Source organism: Haliotis rubra, unplaced genomic scaffold, assembly GCF_003918875.1.
Source record: "Haliotis rubra isolate DU_JTF1 unplaced genomic scaffold, ASM391887v1 Scf478, whole genome shotgun sequence".
Lineage (NCBI taxonomy): Eukaryota > Metazoa > Mollusca > Gastropoda > Lepetellida > Haliotidae > Haliotis > Haliotis rubra.
In genome coordinates this window covers 737,022-758,150 of record NW_025767166.1, presented here as the reverse complement: position 1 = coordinate 758,150, position 21,129 = coordinate 737,022, and the positions used below count along the sequence as shown (strand labels likewise).

General features: G+C 40.4%; 1 protein-coding gene across 1 annotated transcript; it reads left to right on the top strand.

The window, feature by feature from the left end:
• Window positions 1-1,642: 1,642 nt before the first annotated feature.
• LOC124290903 (ankyrin repeat domain-containing protein 27-like) lies at window positions 1,643-2,701 on the top strand. Its single transcript, XM_046727744.1, has one exon. The coding sequence runs from the start codon at window positions 1,643-1,645 to the stop codon at window positions 2,699-2,701; it is 1,059 nt and encodes a 352-aa protein (XP_046583700.1).
• The last annotated feature ends 18,428 nt before the right edge of the window (window positions 2,702-21,129 follow it).

The window sequence follows — 21,129 nt, the reverse complement described above, 5'->3', positions numbered from 1 at the left end:
GAGTGCACAAACATGTTCTTGCAAAGATGGTCAATATTCACTGGAATAATGAAAAGACGGTAGGCTACGTCATGAGCTGTAAGTCTTGAAGCGGGACCTGGGGCTTTTGCTAACGGATTGTGTTTGTCGTCTCCATGGCAACCACCACTGGGAATGTCACAATACAACCTACAGGTGAAGCCATCCCAAGGGATTAGACACACTTCCACTGCACTGCCTCTCCGGAAAGTACAGTTAGCAATTCAATTGATCATGTCTCCGGGTTTGTTGTCTCTTGTAGCTGACATTCAAGTATTATATATGAGTTAATTAACTCGCCAAGTTTTGGATAGAACCATTAAAGAGCCATGTGCATTAAAAGTACGTGTATATATCCTGCGTTTGTTCTGTACAGTGCGTGCACTTATTGAATGCGTGAACCTGCGTGCGTTTACAATAAACAAATATACGTCTGTTCATACACTGGTAGAGGGTGACCTTAAACACACACGCTCACTCGGCCGTTCTTTTCTGAATACATTCTGCACCGAATGGTTGCAGATGAATGTCAGAACTACATGATCTAAAGGAACGTATAACTGTTTGGCGACTGAAACATTAAGTCCAAGTCTTGGAGTTCGGTCGTGGAAGGTTTTGGGATCCTGGTTGAGTTGGTATGTATTTCACTTGTTTTTGCATTACTTAGTTGTACAAGACATAACGTGGGTCAGGCGGCTAGAAGAGGTATCATCCTCCCAGTCTTGGCGGTGAAAGTGTTTAGTGTTGGAGTGTTGCCTGCAATAGTGTAGGTCATATCATGCTGACAGAGCTTCGGCCCATCAAACAGAATGGCACCAGCACCTTCGTAACGACATCATAAAGGCATTGCTATGGTAATACAATATATTGACACGTTCCCTCCACTTAAGAGAACACAGTACTGTTCAGTATAACACAGACATTCATTTAAGTGGTTGTCTATGTCGGTGAGAAACATAAATTAATTTATTAAAATTAACTACATGTGAAAGAAGGCCAAATTTTGTCTTTAAATGCAAATTCTCAAATTTGAAATATATCATGAAAAGCAAAAGTCCTCAGTTCAGTGCTTGTCTGATGTTTGTTACAAACGGGAAAATGATATTGTGAGCGAGTCTGATTGGAATTAACACTTCAAAGTAAATTACTAAAGAGTTATTTTCACATATGAACCTGACCGTCATTTCCTGAACAATCCATAAACCTGCCTGGACAATTCAAAACTCAAGAAAACCTTCTGGTCCTTACTGGTTGTGTAAAGAAATTTCACATTTGAACCTTTGTAGATTTTAGAATGAACGCCGGTTCAAATAACGAGGCATCTGAAACAACACTGGAGAATTATTAAAATCTTATATAAGATTTCTGTGATCACACCGCAGACAAAAGTTCGGTTCCCATTACGTGGTCACCAGTCGTGATATTGATCTGATAACACTAGATGCCGTATACAGCGTCACTCACTCACTTACTTGATAGTGACGTCATGCTATTTGATGACGTCATAATGATCTGCAATGCATTGTTATGCGTTTTGTTGTAGCGATTTCTCGAAGGAGACATCACTTGATCTTGCTCAGACATCAGTTTCGGAAATAAAATAACATATTCTATTACAGCAAACATGGCTTCTCCTCGAGATGCATCACGTGATGACACTGCCCTCCATGATGCCTGCAGGCTGGGAAAATTCGACAAGGTGAGACAACTCCTGTTTGAGGGTCGAGTTGACATCAACAGCAGGCACCGCGGGAGGACACCAGTTCTGAAGGCAGCCTACAAGGGCCACAGAGACGTGCTGGACCTCCTGGTCAGTAAAGGATGTGACGTGTCACTGCCAGATGACGACGGTAACAACATCCTTCACGTGGCCTGTATAGGTGGGCATGTGAAGATAGTGAAGCATGTCATTAAGAAGGACTTTGTGAGCATCAACAGTAGAGGACATTGCGGGAGAACACCATTGATGGTTGCAGCAAAGACTGGGCATAAAGAGGTCTTTGATCTCCTTCTGAGTAAAGGATGCGCTGTGTCACTAGTGGATGGTGACGGCAACAACATCCTTCATCTGGCTTGTATTGGGCAGCATATGACGATAGTGAAGGATATCCTCTCACACGACATCATCGACGTCAACAGTAGAGAACAGAGTGGACGGACGCCGCTGATGTTGGCGGCAACAAAGGGACATCACGAGGTGTTTGATTTGCTTGTCAACAAAGGAGCCGTTATGGCACTAGTGGATGACGACGGAAACAACATACTTCACCTTGCCTGTTTTGGAAGAAACGTGAAGATTGTGAACTTCATTGTCTCTGAGAACATAGTGGACGTGAACAGCAGGGGAGAGCACGGGAGGACGCCCCTGATGTTGGCGGCAATGAGGGGACACAGAGATGTCCTTGACCTTCTTGTGAGTGTAGGTGGCACTGTGGGGCTATTGGATCACCATGGTAACAACATCCTCCATTTGGCCTGTATCGGGGGCCTGTTAGAGATGGTCAAGCATGTCCTTTCACATTACATTGCGGACATCAAAAGTATGGGACAGAACGGGATGACCCCAGCCATGTTAGCTACGTGTTTCGATCATGAAGACGTGTACCACTTACTCGTGAACAGAGGAGCGAGAAAATCTGTTTCAGAAGATGACATTTACACAACTAGAGATGTGAAGTGTTGATCCTCGATCGACTTCCACCATAACAACAGTATTTGACATTCTGCTGTGCTCTCCATGTGTTGATAATTGTAGTTTTGGTTGTATGTTTAAACTGTTTTCAATACCATTGCAGCAAATCGTGAAAGTGCTTGAACGTTCAAAAGACACTTACGTTTGATGAATTAAGAAGATTCTGTATTCAGTGTGAAACGAGACCAGGGCTAGCAAATTCCTTCACAAATTGCGTTCTGCAGGATACATATTTCCTGTGGTTATTTTGTATCCGTTTCACAGTTTGGAATATGTTTTTTATAACATTTGAATTTGATATGTAGTGTTACAAATCAACATGTAGAAGGAAGCGTGGATTTCAGTGTGAAATTTCATTGGAATATGTGTACCTAAGGATCATTACATGAAAGGCTGTGAAATCTGAAAGGCAGTGGCGTGATTTAAACAGGAGTAGTTACCTCGCTTGGTTATTAGCAAACATGACAGAATTGATCGTTCTCGAGGTTTCGGGATGGGACTGTTTCCAGAAGACTGGCTGCACCGATTCACGTTCGTTCGATGTAACATTCATCTTCCTTTCTTATCAAGTGACAACGTACCCGGAGAATTCCTGCCGGCTTCCAACACTATTCTGGATTCAGGAACTCGCATGTTTCTGTTTCAAATCATACGGCAGTGTAATGCTTGACATTCAAGATTGCACAGAGACATTTTGTAGGGCATGTTTCTCATTACTGCTGCCACACCCACTTAATAGCTTTATACGAATATAGACATAAACCTGTGTGTTACATTGAAGTGTATTCTTAATACTTGATCTTGTGTGGTTGTTTATTTTTATATTACTCAAACTTTGATAAGGATCACAAAAATTCACAACTTTACTTAAACGTAGATTTATTATTTGAAATTGTATCCATTTAAAACTGGACACATAATAACATGGGATGGCAACCTTTGTCTAGGCTGACAGCCACTTTATTCTAACCTTATGCACTTGATACAAGAGTAACCATACAAATGGTTTTCATGGCACCAATCAATTTTTTCGCAAATCATGGAACGAGCCATTGATAAATAAGCAACACCTGCCAAAATCAGGTATGGGATCCACGAGATGCGATGACATGCTGAAACCTAGGAACCATCCTTACAATAAGCTCAGATATTTAAACCAAATTTGACCCCACATCATAGTTTACTGTTTAATCCATGATTTAATCCTTTCTATAACACCTCGTGACCCGTGGAGTCCGGGTAAGAATGAACCTTCAGTAACCCATGCTTGTCGTAAGAGGCGACTGACTGACTGACTGACTGAGTTTGGTTTTACGCCGCTTTTAGGAATATTCCAGCAACATCACGGCGGGGGACACCAGAAATGGGATTCACACATTGTACCCATGTGGGGATTCGAACCCGGGTCTTCGGCGTGAGGAGCCAACGCTTTAACCATTAGGCTACCCCACCGCCCCCCGTAAGATGCGACAAACCAGATCAGGCTCGCTGGCTTGGTTGACACATGTCATCGGTTCCCAATTGCGTAGATCGATGATCATGATGTTGATCACTGGATTGTCTGCTCCAGACTCGATTATTTACAGACCACCACCATAAAGCTGCAACATTGATGGGTGCGGCGTAAAACTAAACTCACTCACTCACCACCTCACTCACTAACTCCAGATTCACGGAACTGTCGCTCAAAATGAAGGATGCAGGGATAGACATAACTTCCAGTATTCCTTCAACAAAATAATATTTTGTCTTTTGGGGGAACGGATGACTCATGGGCCTGGTGCGCCTCACTTTACTGTGCAGAGTAGCGTTCTTTGGAGAGGCCAGAAGCCTGTGATCGTAGTTTGAACCACGTCTCCAGGTTTGTCCCCGCCATGTCCGCGCTGTTTCACCACATTGGGACACGTCTGAAGACTGCAGCACCTCGGGTTTTCCTCCCATGTCAAGCTGACTCGCCCAGATAGAACAGAGTTTGTGAAAATAGTAGGCGTCCATAATGTCCGGATAGCATTTCTTTTGTTAGATTAAAGCCTGACCATAAATTACTGTCTTCAAGTTTTGTCCCAACACTATTCTTCTCATCGAATCTGTGTTTTCATCGTGATGGGCGTCAAACACAGACACATGGAGATACTGACAGAGGGACAGGCAGGCAGGCAGGCAGGCACTCTGGTTGTTTACTTAGCAAAAACATCTAAGCATTGCCATGGCAACAAACGTTCTAGGATCTGTGCTTTACTAAGAAAGTGTAATCCCAAATATAACATATGTTACATCTGACCACTTTCTAAATGGCATTGTGTAGTGACTTAATGTTGTGGTTCCACCAAAGGCCGTTGTCAGTCAGGACGTGTTAAGGCTTTTCACACACTTTTTAGACATAGTTTGCCGTAGTTTATTCTACAAATCACTCCCGATGCTTGCAGACATGACAAATTCATATTCGGAATTCAATTTCCATGAATATCAACAAAACTCCGGTTTCGATTTCTTTCTACCTTTATGTCTCTTTCCTTTAGCGGAGTGTGTATTGATAAAACAAGAAAAGCGTCTGTAAAATCCTCCTCTAACGAAAACAAGATCCGCTAGTGAACACAATCCAGTGGTGTCCACCGTCAGTGCTTCTCCATATTGGTCCTACAGCTACGTCCAGTCGTCAGACAGGTCGGTCCCCATGTAATGGAAGGAGGTCAAGGTACACACACACGCACGCACGCACTCACGCACTTTTCGACGATGTATTGATATGGAATGTGTTCAACTACAAACACAAACAAGTCCACATGATATCTGATTTTTGGCAGCTGGCAGGTCCGTACAGCAGTGACTGGTGTATGTGATCATGGTGCTAGTGATTATACCTACAATGCTACCACCTGGGCTGTTTTCTATCAAAAGGTTCAACCTAAAGAATACAGGGCCTATATTTTCGAAGTTCCCTTAGTGCTAATATTGTCGTAAGTTAATGTTAATGTATGGCACTTACTACTAACTTCGAAAGAGAGCTTCGAAAGCTAGGCCCAGATCTGAGATCCGCCGGATGCAGCCGGTCACGTGCAGAAGACACCCAGGTCGCGTGCTTTCATCGACACACATCGCTTCGGGTGGACTCAATACAGGGAGTAATTATTGTTTATCGCTGCAGCTGCCATATTCCTGTCACGGGCCCCTGAAAATAACCAGGACCACACAAACCAGTGACTGAACGCACGACACCCTGTATACCCTCTGTAGCAAAACGTTTGGGGTGTTTGGGAACCGATTCTGGAGGTCTTATAGATTGTTGTTGTTTTTTCTGCTCTCAGATATGTGACCGTGTAATGACTATGTCCATGTATTTTTATTTTGCTTGTTGTTTAACGCCGCATGCAGCAATATTCCAGCTATATGACAGTGGTCTGTAAATAATCGAACCTGGACCAGACAATTCAGTGATTGATATCACGAGCATCGGTCTGCACACATTATGATACAGCGTCATGCATCAGCCAAGTCAGCGAGCCTGACCACCCGATCTCCTTAGTCGCCTCTTACTACAAGCAACTGCTGCTGAAGACCATCTAACCGGATCTTCAGAGGTCGTAGTGGTTATGGATAAGATGGATGAACGGGAAACGTATGCCATTAATAGCGACGTTTAGATACAGATCGGAACATTGTGGTCAAGCAAGTCTGTTCATGGTTGGCTACGTCTCCAAGAATTTCTTCGAGGGGCATTTAGAAGCTGCAGTACTGAGTCAGGAATAATACACGTATGATCGAATTCATTATTAACATAATTATTGATACTGCAGCGTACCTACATCGCAAATACCCTCACAGCGTACCTACACCGCAAATACCCTCACAGCGTACCTACACCGCAAATACCCTCCATAGCAATAAAAAAGTCGTTCAGCAATCAGCCAATAAAACAGAACAGATCAATATATCTTATCCTTACTTCGAACTGAAATTTTGAAGTCTGGAGCAAACAATCCAGTGATAGATATCAAGAGCAACGATCTGCACAGGCAGCATACGATGACTTCAACCAAGGTATCGAGCCAATCCCGTCACCCTTACAACAAGCATTGAGCCGAGCTCTAAAGGGGGGGGGGTCTTCAGTTGGGCATCCAGATTTAGGAATATACAAAACAAACAGAGAATATATGGAAACATTTTACTTATTTTACAGTACAAAAATTAACAACAGAATGTAAAAATATGGTGAATAAATTCTGCATAATGGAAAGTCGTGATGTGATATAAACACAAACTCCCGCCATATAAAGTAGAACTACGGTGCCGGGTATGGTGTTTGGTGGTTTGGTAAAGTATCCTTGAAATCAGATATTTAATATTAGAGTTCTGAAGACCTCCGTGTCTTTCCGATCCTTATATTGCGGTGGACGATGTTGATTGGATGGTTCAATTCGTGGCATATACACATATATCACAGATACCGGGGGATCTCACGCCGGTACATGTAGACAGTAGAGGAGACAGAGAAGGATGGGAACCACACTTCCGGTGATATAACTATAATATATAAAAATGGGAAACATGCTTGTTTCGTTGATTATTGTTTAACTCCACATTAAGAAAACCAACATGTATGACGGACGTATGAAGACAACCGAGTCTGGACCAGTGGGTGACATCATGAGCATCGATATCCAGCTGCAGGATACGACAACATACATCATGAGGTCGATCAGGAAATTTAAAAACTACATCAGTTTCATATGTCCACATATAATAGAGATCATTCATTGGCGGATTCAGAGGGGGGATTCAGGGGGTTCGAACCAAACCCATCCGCCCACCCCACCCCCAACCCCTTTTGAAAATGACTGAAAGCCACCTTGAAGACTTTGTTTGCGTTGGCGGAGCCACTAAGGGGTTCAGGGGTTCGAACCCCTTGACACCCCCACCCCACCCCCACCCCACCCACCCCACACACACACACCCTTTCAAATTCCTGGATTCGCCCATGGCATTAGTGGAACTTGTTATATCTTTAGTGTTTATATTTATGAAAATTATTTTTGCTACACTAAATTGACATGTAAGTTTATGGAAATTATGTCATGTAATATATACTGGCACGGGTCTGTAAATACAAACTCCCGCCATATAAAGTAGAAACACGGTGCCGGATAATGCTGTTTGGGGGATTCGTTTCATATGTAGGGCAATTTGGTAAATCAACTGGACCCGATAATATACCAATGGTTGTGTTGAAAAATGAAGTTTGTACTAAATTATTGTACAGATCCATCTGTCATAACTTTGTCACTGGTACTATCCCTAGCGTTTGGAATAAGGCAGGATCAAACCCATCCCCAAGGATGGGAAGGATTCTGACCCACGTGACCCACTTAGCTATCGTCCTCTAACGATACTGTCCATCCCCTCCAAGATCTATGCAGGTGTTCTAAACCAGAGGATATGTGTGAACCGCGAGTCAAAAAATCTTGCGTTGTTGATGAAGAAAACGAATTTCGAAAAGGACGGTCTTGCCTAGACCATGTTTACAGTTTATATAGCATTGTTAATACAGAAAAAATATGAAAAATCTACGTTCGTTTGTTTTATTGATTTTAAAAAAACATTCGACTCTGTGAACAGGGATTTACTTTGGTTCAAACCTATGGAATATGGTATCTCTGGGAATATTATTCAATCTGTGAATTCTCTGTATGACGACGTCCTCTGCAATGTCCAAGTCAACGAGTACGAAACAGATATATTCCCTGTTAAAGGTGGCGTGAAATAAGGTTGTACGCTCTCTCCTACTCTGTTTGCAATCTACATAAACAGTCTAGCAAATGAACTCAAGGGGAACAACTGTGGAATTCAGATCGATGACATCAATGTTCTCGTACTTTTATAGGCTGACGATATATACGCTGATGTAAAGTCCGGGAGCAGAAAGCTTACAGATTTTGTTAGACAGTCTCAGCACGTGGACACGCAAATGAAGAATGACTGTAAACGCAAAGAAGACAAACGTTGATTATTTCAAAGCAAACGGTGTGCGTCAACATAGCGGGACTTTCTTCTGCTACGACACAACACTGGACTACGTCGACGGCTACCGTTACCTTGGATTTTGGATGCACTGTAACTTTGCCGTGAAAGAACTTGCTAAATCAGCTACGAGAGCATTTGGGCGTAACGTAATTTTATTTTTTGATATATGGAAAAAAAGCATCCTAAAAATCACTTTCCGTTATTAAAATTCACAAAAAGTTAATAAAATCGCAATTAAAACGTGCAAAACGCCCTCGAATTTCAGTCTATAACGGAAACACCCGACAGTTAATGAGCAGAGGCATGACGTCAAATGTGCCTATTGCCGGTGGATTCCTCTTAGGTTGTATATGACAACTTGACAGTGACCTTGGATTCTGAAGCAATAAAAGATGTTCCCGGTGTCTTTTTGTACCTGGATGTTAGACCGTACCAATACCAGCCGAATTTACATCATGCAAGAGAAACTTCCAGTGAAGATGAAGAAGAATCCATCGAAACGGAGGCACCACTTGATTCAATTCAATTAATGTATTTGGTGTTTTGGCCATGTGGCACAAAGTACAATTGGTTGTGACGACGTAGGCGTAACACGTCACAGGAAGAACATATGTACATCTGTACATAGGAATTAAGATAATACAATCTACAATAAAAGCAGAGAATGGAAGATTAAAGAACAAAATAAACATGAACAGATTAATGTTAACTAAAAACTTCAACGAGAATATAGAAGTCGCCCATGATTTGTCAACTACACAAACAAAGGACAAGTCACTAAAACAATGTTAAGCCATTGTGATCAATGGGTGACGCTTATTTGAAAAAAACGGTAATGCTTCCCTTACTCTTGTGGCTTTCGCGGCAACGAGGTTTGTACTTTAAATATGGCTTTAGCGGCAATGGGTATTTTCCAAATGTGGCTTTCCCGGGCGGACACCGTACATCTTCATGGTAAGGAAAAACACGTTTCATGAAAATTGTGACAGAAGTTATGGCTTGGATATGTTTTGTATTGAGAGCAAACAGACTTTGGTATTTGATACTATGTAAATATTTTGTTCGGAGATCCTTATACCTTTCACAGTTTTGTTTATCCTAACTTTTTATGCTGTCAGCACTTTTTCACATCTTACAATCCATGCAATTAGGTATCATTTTATTCTTACGTTCATCGGAATTCGTTTTGTTGTACCAAATCGTCTTGTAAAGTACACGGCTTACGGAATATTTGTTAATAATAACATTCGAAGCAATAAGCACGTTTTCTTCTCGATGGTTAAAGGTGTGTATAGCCGTTTTCATTGTACTTTAATATATTCTTATAAGACGAGTATATATGGATGACAACGTTTGACTTCTTCTTTATTATTGTTGTTGTTGTTGTTGTTGTTGTTGTTGTTGTATGGTTTGTTGAAGGATATCATTATTTGACAGAGTGCATGTGCTTTTCATATGGGTACAAGGTGTGCAGCAAATTTATGGTAACCTGTTCCGTGTTATTGCTGGAATATTGCTAAAAGCGGCGTAAAACTAAACTCACTCACTCACTTTGGGGACATTATATATACTCGTCTTATATATTCACCAACTTCTAAATGCCTCCCAAGAATCTTAATATATTCTTAGGTGTGACTGTGTGAGTGCATTCCGATGCCAACTGGTCTTGAAAGTAAGTGCGCCTGACTCGGAATGATCGGAACATATTTCTTGCCTAAAACTGTGTTTTTACTTGGAAAACGGAAGAAATGGTGGCTCTTTTCATTGTTCGATGATTCCGTGCATCACCAGGCAACGGAATACACCATCGTAGCATTTACAAAAACGACAGAAACAACACGATTTGTATTACTGTAGCGCTTGGTCTTTGGCAATAAGGCGGACTCTAGGTACATATGACGTCACGAGCGGAAAGGTCACCTGAGTCCCAGCGGAATATGCATAATGGCCGAAGCTCAGATAACAGAAACTGTTTTCGCGATTAAAACATGAATATGCATACTTTTTAATTGAAAATTTGGATGTATGTTTCTGATGACTTTATCTTTCACCAATCAAATTATTGCAATTCTCTCGTATTCTCCTTTAACTCACAAATTCTACTCCCTGGGAGATATGCATTTTAACGTTTTTACAAGATGGTATGACACTTTAGTCCAGTCAGTGTTGTTTATTGCTCAGGCTTATGGGGCACAAGTAAATACCAGGAGGTATATACAGTACAGAACAGGGCTTGTCGTATCTTTCTTGGAGTGCCAAGATATCCCTGTAATTTAGCTGTACGTGGGAATATGGGAAATTAGATCCCCAGCTCAGAGTGTACATAGAATCCACGCCTGTGGAGTAGATTGCGACGCATGTCGAAAGAAAGACTGGTGTATAAGATACACAACTGGTCACTCCAACGCGAAAAATCTTGGGAGAAGAAGATACAGATTGATTTTAAACGCCCTAGATTCCCTGATATGCTCACACAGGCTTGTAGGTTACCATACTGGGTCTCGAACCAAGTTATCTCCAAGTTCATAGAGATAGACCAACAAAACTGGCTACGATGCCAAAGCGGATAAACTCTTCATGTTAGCATTACATACTGAGCCGTATGTACAACTTCCACGTTACTCAAGAAGTATATTAACATCCTTAAGATGTGGTTCCTTGAAGCTTGAGGTAGAAACGGGCCGCTATAGTAACCCACCAATCCCATCAAATCAACGATTTTGTCAATTCTGTTGAAGATGAAACCCATTTTCAACTCCACTGCTCCCTTTTTAAATGACAGCCATACTACTGACGTTAAACCCATTTTCAACTCCACTGCTCCCTTTTTACATGACAGCCATACTACTGACGTTAAACCCATTTTCAACTCCACTGCTCCCTTTTTAAATGACAGCCATACTACTGACGTGAATGATAATATCGCTACGTTTTCCTTAGGTAAAATTTGTAAAAAAAACCAAACATTTATGCGATATACCCATCTGTGTGAATGTATATGTTATAATGTTTTAGTATGATGGTTTGTTTTTAAATGAGGAATGAATGTGTTTATATGCATATTTTTTGCTTATTACTTTATATCTCCTAATCTCTATCAATATACGTATACTTTGTTTTATCGTCTCCCATATTTCACTCTGTACAAATGGTTAGACGCAAATAGAATATTTTGCATTGTATTGACACAAGGAGCGTGTCCACATGCTATGTTACGGTCCTGTCTACTACAGACAGACTACACAAACTTACAATACATCGTGCATACAGGTGAAGTGTGAGCTTCCTCCAATGTTACCAAGACTGACTGAGTTTAGTTTTACGCCGCTTTTAGCAATATTCCAGCAATATCACGGCGGGGGACACCAGAAATGGGCTTAACACATTGTGCCCATGTGGGGAATCGAACCCGGGCCTTCGGCGTGACGAGCCAACACTCCAACCACTAGGCTACCCCACCGCCCCAATGTTACCAAGAGCCCCTTTGTACTGACTTGATGTGTATGTATACTATGAATTTGCTTGCTTACTTTCTCATGTCACACACGAATACACATGTGTTTGCATCTCTAACCAGGTGTAATCTTGAAGCGGTTGCTGCTTAACATAGCATAGAATGCGTGCATAAAACATTGTGTAGTATCTGTGCAAAATATACATATAAGTATTGTACGTGTGTGTAGTATATGTATGATGTGCTTGAACATAGCACACACGCATTATGTTCAGCTTAAGTAACATAGCACACTTGCCCTGTATTGTGTGGAGTATGCCTGTAGCATACTTTCTTGTATTGCGTGGAATATGTGTGCCGTATGTGTACAACTAAGCATACATGCAAATTGTGTGTGCAGAACATGTATATTCCGTGTTTATAAATGTTTCATATTACCAATAAAATAAGTGTATGCATGTGCGAACTTATAAATATCTGCGTGTGTATGCACGTATAAGTGCGTGTATCTGGTCACTTGTGTATCATTTGAGGTAAACATGTATGGATACAACGAAAGAAGCATCGGTAATACCTATTCACAAGAAAGATAGGGTACATGAATGTTCAAACTACCGTCCGGTCGCACTCACATCTTGTTGATGGAAAGTCTTTAAGTAATGTGTATTTAAATATGTATTCAACTGCCTAAGAGATAACGACTCACTGACAAATTTACAATCAGTTGTCATGCCAGGAGATTCCAAAACAAATCAAAATTAACCTGTTTGTTTAATTTCATAGCCAAACCTGTTAACGAAGGAAAGAGTACAGAGCAATCTTCTGCGGTATAAGTAAAACTTTTGATAAGGTCCGGCATAGAGGAATTGTTTATAAACTGAAAACTTATGGTATCCACGGGGAACTATTAAATTGGTTTGAAACTTATTTAGGAAATAGAGCACAAAGGGTAGCAATTAAAGGATATATATCTGACGACAAGAAACAAATTACTAGCTGGATCTATCTATATTTATATAAAAGCAGTTACGTAGTGCTGAACATAAAAAATACAAATGATAGTCCAAATCACTTGTGTCTCTCTTGACTTACCCATCCTTGGTGGTAATTAGGATATGTGTATGAATGAATGAATGAGGTCTTATTTTCATTGTTTGATGTCTTGCTCAGCTACAGCTACGTTTGTGTTTGATTACTGCATTATTGCTGAAGATGATTTTGTATGTGTTCCCTATTAGCATGTATGTACAAATGTACATATTATTATTTTCTCTACAGACGAACATTGCATACAGACACAGCAGCGTCCCGAGGTGTGACATAAACCTAGGCCCACACACCTGGTTGGTTTATATATTGTTTATATGTCATGTATATCAAATGAAATACATTTTGTACGCAGTAATTGTTTACTGAAGCAACTCTTTTGTAATGTTATAGCATATGTACGAATTATATGTGTATATCTGTGTTAAGGATATGTGTATATTGCTGCATGTATTATATTGTGCACCTGATTGTTTCAGGGTTGTTGCTTTCACCTATACACATCTCCAATAAAACATCGGCCATTGAAGAACAAAAAAAGTAGCGTCTGTTGTCTGTGCGTGACTGACGCAGTCCTGCTACACAAGTGAGCTTTACTCCAGGGATATTTGACACTGGTTATTTTTGTATTTCAAGTACCAGTGAGTTGTTAATTATCTAATGTATTTGACGTTGATTACGTGATTGGAAGTACCAGTGAGTTAACTCATACACCGGGTATCAATGCTCTACAATGTTAGTGGACAGTACAATCATGGCAAATCAGCAGATACGTCACATGTATATACCTACCAACATAAAGGGCTGGTAGATACCTTTGTATGGATGTTGTTTTTTTATCGAGTGGGAAAGAGGATACGTGCAGTCACAGTCAGGTGCCCCCTTAATGTGTTTGACAAATAGGACGTCTGCCCACTCATGTGTATTTATGATAACTGTGCACTTAAGACCGTTGTATGGTTTAGGGCACCACAGACGTCCAACTTATGGGAGGACACCATTGTCTACGGTCGGGGTCTGGTGATCAACTTCAATAGTTGATAATATATCGATAAGATCCGTTACAACCAGAGACACAAGTTACCAGATATCATGTTGCATGCAATGATCACCTATATGAGCGACAACGTACGTTATAGATAAGGTCCCATGGTTGAAGTATGTGTGCACGAATGTGTAAGTCAGATTGTCAAACTTCGCAATCGACCAAAGTGGTTTCAACGACGTAATAGGTTTTTCAAGTTGGTTAAGGTAAGTGGAATAACACTATACAAATGAATACAAGTTGAAGCAAATATGTTCTCCATTTCAGCCAACGTATTAGGCTATTATACATTTTTATGGAAAATGTAATTTTAACAGTTTGTGCATGTTAGCAGTGACACTCAACATACAAGCTTCGTCTTTTGTAATATATTTTAGTTTGAACTGTTTTGGCTTAAGTGTTTTGATAATCATCTTGAATCGTGGTGTGGAATTCTTTAACATGTAGGTGTTTTCTGCCTTCTTTTTGTGCTGTTGGTAATGTATCTCATTCAATAATTTTCTGAGAAGCTAATAGACTGCTTACAATTTTCATGTCACCGTGGATTTAACATGGGAATACTGCTCAAAGCTGAAAGTCCCAGGAACGTTAGTTATAAGTGTGAGTTACAGAGTATGGTTTCAGTTGTTTAGCAATAGTATACCTGGCTGTTTCTGGTTTGTAATATCTGTTTCTTCAAGTCTGCCAGTGTGTTTACAACACTTTAGACGATGTCTAGCTATGCAAATACATGGTAACTTAACTCCGAGAATATATAAACATGTACATAATCCCCTATAAAACCCATATCCCGCCAAAGTGCCTACGAAAAAACACTTGAACTATTTCTGTGACAGGTTTCGCCTTGATGTTTAAACTAGGATGACGTGGAATGATGAGCTCCCTTGCGGGTGGTGAAGGTTAGTGATGCTTACCATGACCTTTAACATAGAATGTCGTAAACACATGTGAATTACTAACATATTATCCAGGCTTAATTATGTGTGCCATCAGCAAGTGAACATCTTCGAGTGTGAATGCATCATATAATGGTATGCCATGTATAACCAAACAGGGTAGTCACTACACAGACGTTAGGAACATTCGTCAAGTTCCTAAATACGTCAAATACACTTCCAGTAGTATACACAATGGGCCTACGGGACCAAGTACCCCCCAAGGGCTCAGTTTAAATGCTAGGCATCGAAATAACAGCTGGAGTGGCAGGTTTGATGGAATTGACCCTTAAGTTCATATATCGCAGACTGCAACATAAAGCATTGAAACACAACGAAATTAGAATTCTATCCGAAGCAAAGTTAAACACGAAGAGTTTCGTTTGGTGCTATCAGAAATCAGAAAATATCACAGAATGCAACAAGAGATTCGGACCAAGTCCCCTAAAAACGCCGTCATTTGCAAAGACGAGAAAAAAATTCACAGAACAAGGGAAGCAACAGGCCCGACAATCCTTCATTACGAAAACCAAACAATCATATGAGATTCACAATAAACTCGCTCAGTACTACCGAGATGACAGCGAGGCGACACGAGGGGACTGCCGAGAGCTCCGTATGATTTAGTGGAAATCAACATAACGTAGCCCAGCCAGCCAGCCAGGCGGTCGGCTGTACAAGCCGAGTCGAGACACACACTGCGACTAGCTCACAGCGCTCACTCAATGCTACCGAGATGGCAGCCAGACGACGACCCGGGGAAACTGAGAGATGCATAATTCCAGCCTATCGGCGTAGGGTCAACATTACGCGATCGTTTTGGACCAATCAGCGTATAGTAAAGTTTTAAATCGAGTCATCCGATTGGACGTGCAAGCTGACGTTAGTTAAGTTTTAAATTGGGCACATGGCGCGATCGATTTCTGTGTAACGTCATCAGATCAAAATCATATGATACTAACTGAACCAATCAACGAATATTAAATATCAAACTCAATGATTTGATCGATGATAATCAACGGGGTATATAAAGTGGAGTTTAACCTGTGTGACTAATTATAACTCTACTATTTCAATTTGAAATGTAATCGTGCTAACAAAATCATAGAACTTCCTACTTTGAGAGTCCATGAATATGAAAAACACGTTGTAAATTCCGATATACTAGGCACATAAAGAAACTGTGCATACAAAAATTTAAATTCTAAATTTATCAAACCCGTGTATACACATAAGGATTTAAACTCAGAGATTAGTGACATGTATCCAACTTGCATGCACGTGCCACGTTCCATGGCGTCAGTTGGTTCGTCCTTGAGACCGCTTTGGTGGTGGTTCCGTGATGATTTGGGGTGGAATAACAGCACGCCAAAGAACTCCTTTGGTGATTGTTCAGGGCAACTTAACTGGTGTGGGCTACAGCGATCAGATTCTGCAACCTGTGGCAATTCCTTTCCTGCAACGTCATGGCCCTGGGTTAACATTCCAACAGGACAATGCCCGCCTTCATACGGCAAGGGTTGCTATGGATTTCTTGCAACACCACAACGTTCACTTATTGCCTTGGCCTGCAAATTCACCGGATCTCTCCCCGATAGAGCATGTTTGGGACGAGATGGATTGACGTCTACGCCGTCTTCCTCATCCGCCAGATAACGTCCTTGACCTTGCAACAGAACTTGAGAGAATCTGGCGTGACATCCCATAAGCCTTCCTTGCACGTTTGATAGGCTCTATGCGTCGTCTATGCACTGTTGTTCTCAATGCCGATGGTGGACATACCCCTGTCCCGCTTGTGGACTCGTGACGTCATTGTGATTGCCTTTTCAATTGAAGTTCTCCCAACTTGTTATGGTCTCATGATCCCTTCATTAAAGTTTATATGTACCTTTGACGTTATTATCGTACTTATCAACTGGGATAATATTTTGACAATGCACAGTTTCCTTATGTGGCTAGTATATATCAAGCTATTATTATAACCTCATGTGTTTGTGATTAAATTCATTGATTGACCAACAATTGTTAAGAATACGATTCAACACATGTTTGTTAAAGACATCTCCAAAACATACTGTCCGACTCGCACTTGAACCCCAGTTCCGCACCAAATGTCACCTACTGGGAAACATCTGTACACACAAAAAGCGTAAGTCATGGTGATAAAAATGACAGCACTAAATACTTAAATTGTCGTCAGTTTTAATTACTGGACGGATGTGCTTTTAAAAAACATAAATATCTTACACTATTTCATCCAATCACAGCTGTCACATGTCTCTTTTCAGATGTTTACATACGGTGCTCGCTCACGGAGTATGTGATTCTGATTTAGCGTAGTGAAACCTGTAAGCCATGTTTACACCTAGGCCCTGTCTAAGCGCAAACGGGCACGGAGATGAAAATAGTCTAGTACTATTACCAAGGAAAGATAGCTCTGAATTTCCATACATGTCTCCTGGAATATTCTATATCCCGTGAGCAAAACAGCAATACAGTCATTCCCTTTGTGAACATGTTTAAAGTTTCTGATCCTTTAGCTCAAAGTTTATGTTAAAATTTTGCTTTGCATAGTTTAGCAAAGTTTCAAAGTTCAACGGTGCCGCCATTTTCATGCTTCGAAATGCGTTTTACTGCGTGCGATTTGATTGGTTTGCCACGATTCTTGGCAATAATGGTGTACGATAGGGGTACGAGTCTTCTTGTATGTCACGGAAAGAGGCGAGTTGTTACGAATATACTTGGCCTGAGCGAGAAGGATGTTTGACTTTGCTTATACAGTGTATAATAGACTGGGCCCTAGTCTCCGATACACCTATGTATTCATTAGTTAAAATAAAGCCTATTTTTTTATTAATGAAAAGGAGCCTTAGAATGGGAATTGCATCTGGTCTCGTTTTTCAAGAGACTATTGTATTTCAGTTTAGGGTGAAATAAGGCAGAGGCATACCGATGGTTGTGTGATATGAGAAGAAGAAGAAACATATTTTATTTACGTGTCACATGCTCATAGAATCATTAAAATATAAATATAAAACAGAATCTGGCATTCAGGTCTACGAGACACAATATTAGTGAGTGAGTCAGTGAGTTAATATTTAACGTCGTACCGGCAATATCTCAGCCATATCGTGACGAAAACAATTTATACGATATGAAGTGAAAACATTTTGAAGATTAAAACCTGTCGACGATGGACAGTAAAAATACTAGAGAATCACTGATATGAATATTAGAGACACAATATTACAAATTTGAAACAGTAGATATACATGCAACATAAATAACACAGTCCTTTCTTACACACACACACACACACACACACACATTCCTTCACGCACGGATCCTCACCCCATACGGATTCACTCATGACCACACTCAGATCCTCACTCCATGCAGATTCATGTACATTTTAACCCACACAAATATTAATTAAATATGCCTATAGATTGCACAAATTCAGATTTAAATTGCAGGTTAGAATTACCACTGTACATTCGTCATAGTATTGGTACATACTTTACAATCTTGTGCAAAGACGAAGATGTACAATTTTACATACAGTTGCGGCTCTAGATATACAGAGTTTATTATTTTGCATTAAATAAAAAAAATTATCAGTGAGGCTAAGTAAGGGAAAGATAATGTTTACATTTGTAGCTTGCTTCCATGACCCTGAACGGATATCATTATACGGACAACATTCTCTCAGAAAAAGAATTTCCTTTTCCACAGTGTCTGAATCACACATATTACATAGACGATCTTGTAAAAGGGTAGGTGGGCTGTGAAACCTGCCAAGCTCTATTTCTAACGGAAACGTACCATATCTCAACTTCGCGAATTTACTTTCTTACACATTCTGTAGGCTACTTCTATAGCTCGACACGCTTGTCCATCGTAATCGTGACATTGTCTGTGTTTGCCTTGACCATCACCAAACAACCCAACCAGATAAAATTTCAAAACGAAAAAGTTTCAAAGTCGTTTAAACTATTAGAATCTGTAAGTGATAGATCAAGAGCAGAGTATATTCCAGTGGTAGCATGTAGATAAATGTTTGACCAATTGCTGAAGATGGATACATTTAAGTTTGACATAAAATCGTCAAAATGTTTCCCTTACTGTTTGTATCAGTACTCCGCCACAGGGTGTCATGGACGTTTACATCACCCATGATTATGTAGGGCTTTCGGAGTAGATCATTCAAGTTCTTAAGGTCTCACAGGTGGACATTTGAAGAAGGAGGAAGATGAAGTGAACGTAGTGTAATCCCTATGATATTGCTGGAATATTAAACTCACTCACTCACTCACTCGGTCACTCACTCACTCACTCACTCAGGATGTCCTGCCTCACCAGAAATGAAGAGGGAGGAAAAAGGCATTGTAATTAGTAGGTACTGTATTGACGGATGTCAAACGGATCAAATCTTTTCAGGTAAGTTTCTTGGATACAGAAAACGACAAGCATGGTTTCTGAAGACCAATATTCTAACCCGGACCTTCACGGGTCTCATGTGTACAAGTATCACACCTGTCTGTCTGGTTCACGAGCTATAATTCAATGTCTTTTGTTTATGGTGTATAGCCTGATAGATGTTAAGTTCAAATCCCATGTGGTCAATAATTGAAGTTGTGTATTGCAATTGCATATTGTCATTAGCAGACATATAGGTGTCAATAAAACAGACATTGCGTTTTGCGTGTGACAGAGGCGCATCTTTATCACAGGTACAAATTCTGACAATGCTAAATAATGACGTTGCTGTTAAGTATCGACCTGAGAAATTGTGACTCGGCAAGAACGTGTGATGAAATAGTCAAATAAAATTATATAATAATAGTTACATCGGTAATCTACTGTCATAACATATAAAAAGCTTGTGCCTGTGAAATGTCAACAAAACATTAGAAAAATAGCTCACATCAAAGCCTACTCCGAGTACTCCCCGCCAGTGAAGGTTTTCCGTCTTGAAATGTTAAACGCCTCACTGGTGGACACATAACTGAGTAGATCCAGATCCTTAACGAGCTTCTTTTATGTAACAAGTAGATTATTTTATAGTTGTTGTTCGTGTACACACCCCAGATTAGACTACTCCTGCTCACGACCTCATAGTCCGGGCATCCTAGTTCAAGCCGCGCGAACCTGCACAGAGCAGCACAGCTGTTGAAACCACTTTTCACCCCAGCTGGGTTGAATTTAGTGAATCGTTTGAACTCCGATTTTGCGGGAACTATACTCATGGAAACGAATCAGGGAACACATGAAAGTACAAGGATTCCTTTATTCTTTTCAAGGTTTCTTCACAAGGTATAAATTGTACTGTGAGTGAAACTCTGTACTTCAATGTGTTCCTTTATTTGTTTCTATGAGTATATTATCTGCAAACCGAGAAAAAAAAGATGATGCTCTTTTGGACATGAGGTCAATTATATACATAACATATAGTGAGTTCTTTAAGTGAGTCTAAACTTTTGATGGGTAGTATATGTCCTCCGCAAGTGATGGTATGTCCGAAGTAGGAGATATTAAGTCCTATTAAGGAGATGAGAGGAGTGAGACCAAATTATTGTCACCGTGGCCCTACTACGCTTCCATAGCTCAACTCATCTCAGCCACTTCAATACATAAACCAGATGTGCCACCTTTAAAATCAAAAGCTGTAAAAACCATTAAATCGCAGACACCGGAACCAGCACTTGAATCAGAATCTGAACTTGTCCCTTTAAAGTTTACATGCAACGCAAAACACAACTTTGCAGATTCTGATACATTTTGGTATGGGCTTACAGTAACAAATAATTATCAAAAATGCAAGTTCAACATATAAATTTGAAAAATAACGCGATGAAAAAAATCCCGCTACTACACTCTATCGGCTTCTGAATTCTTGGGATTAAGCAAGCATAGATTG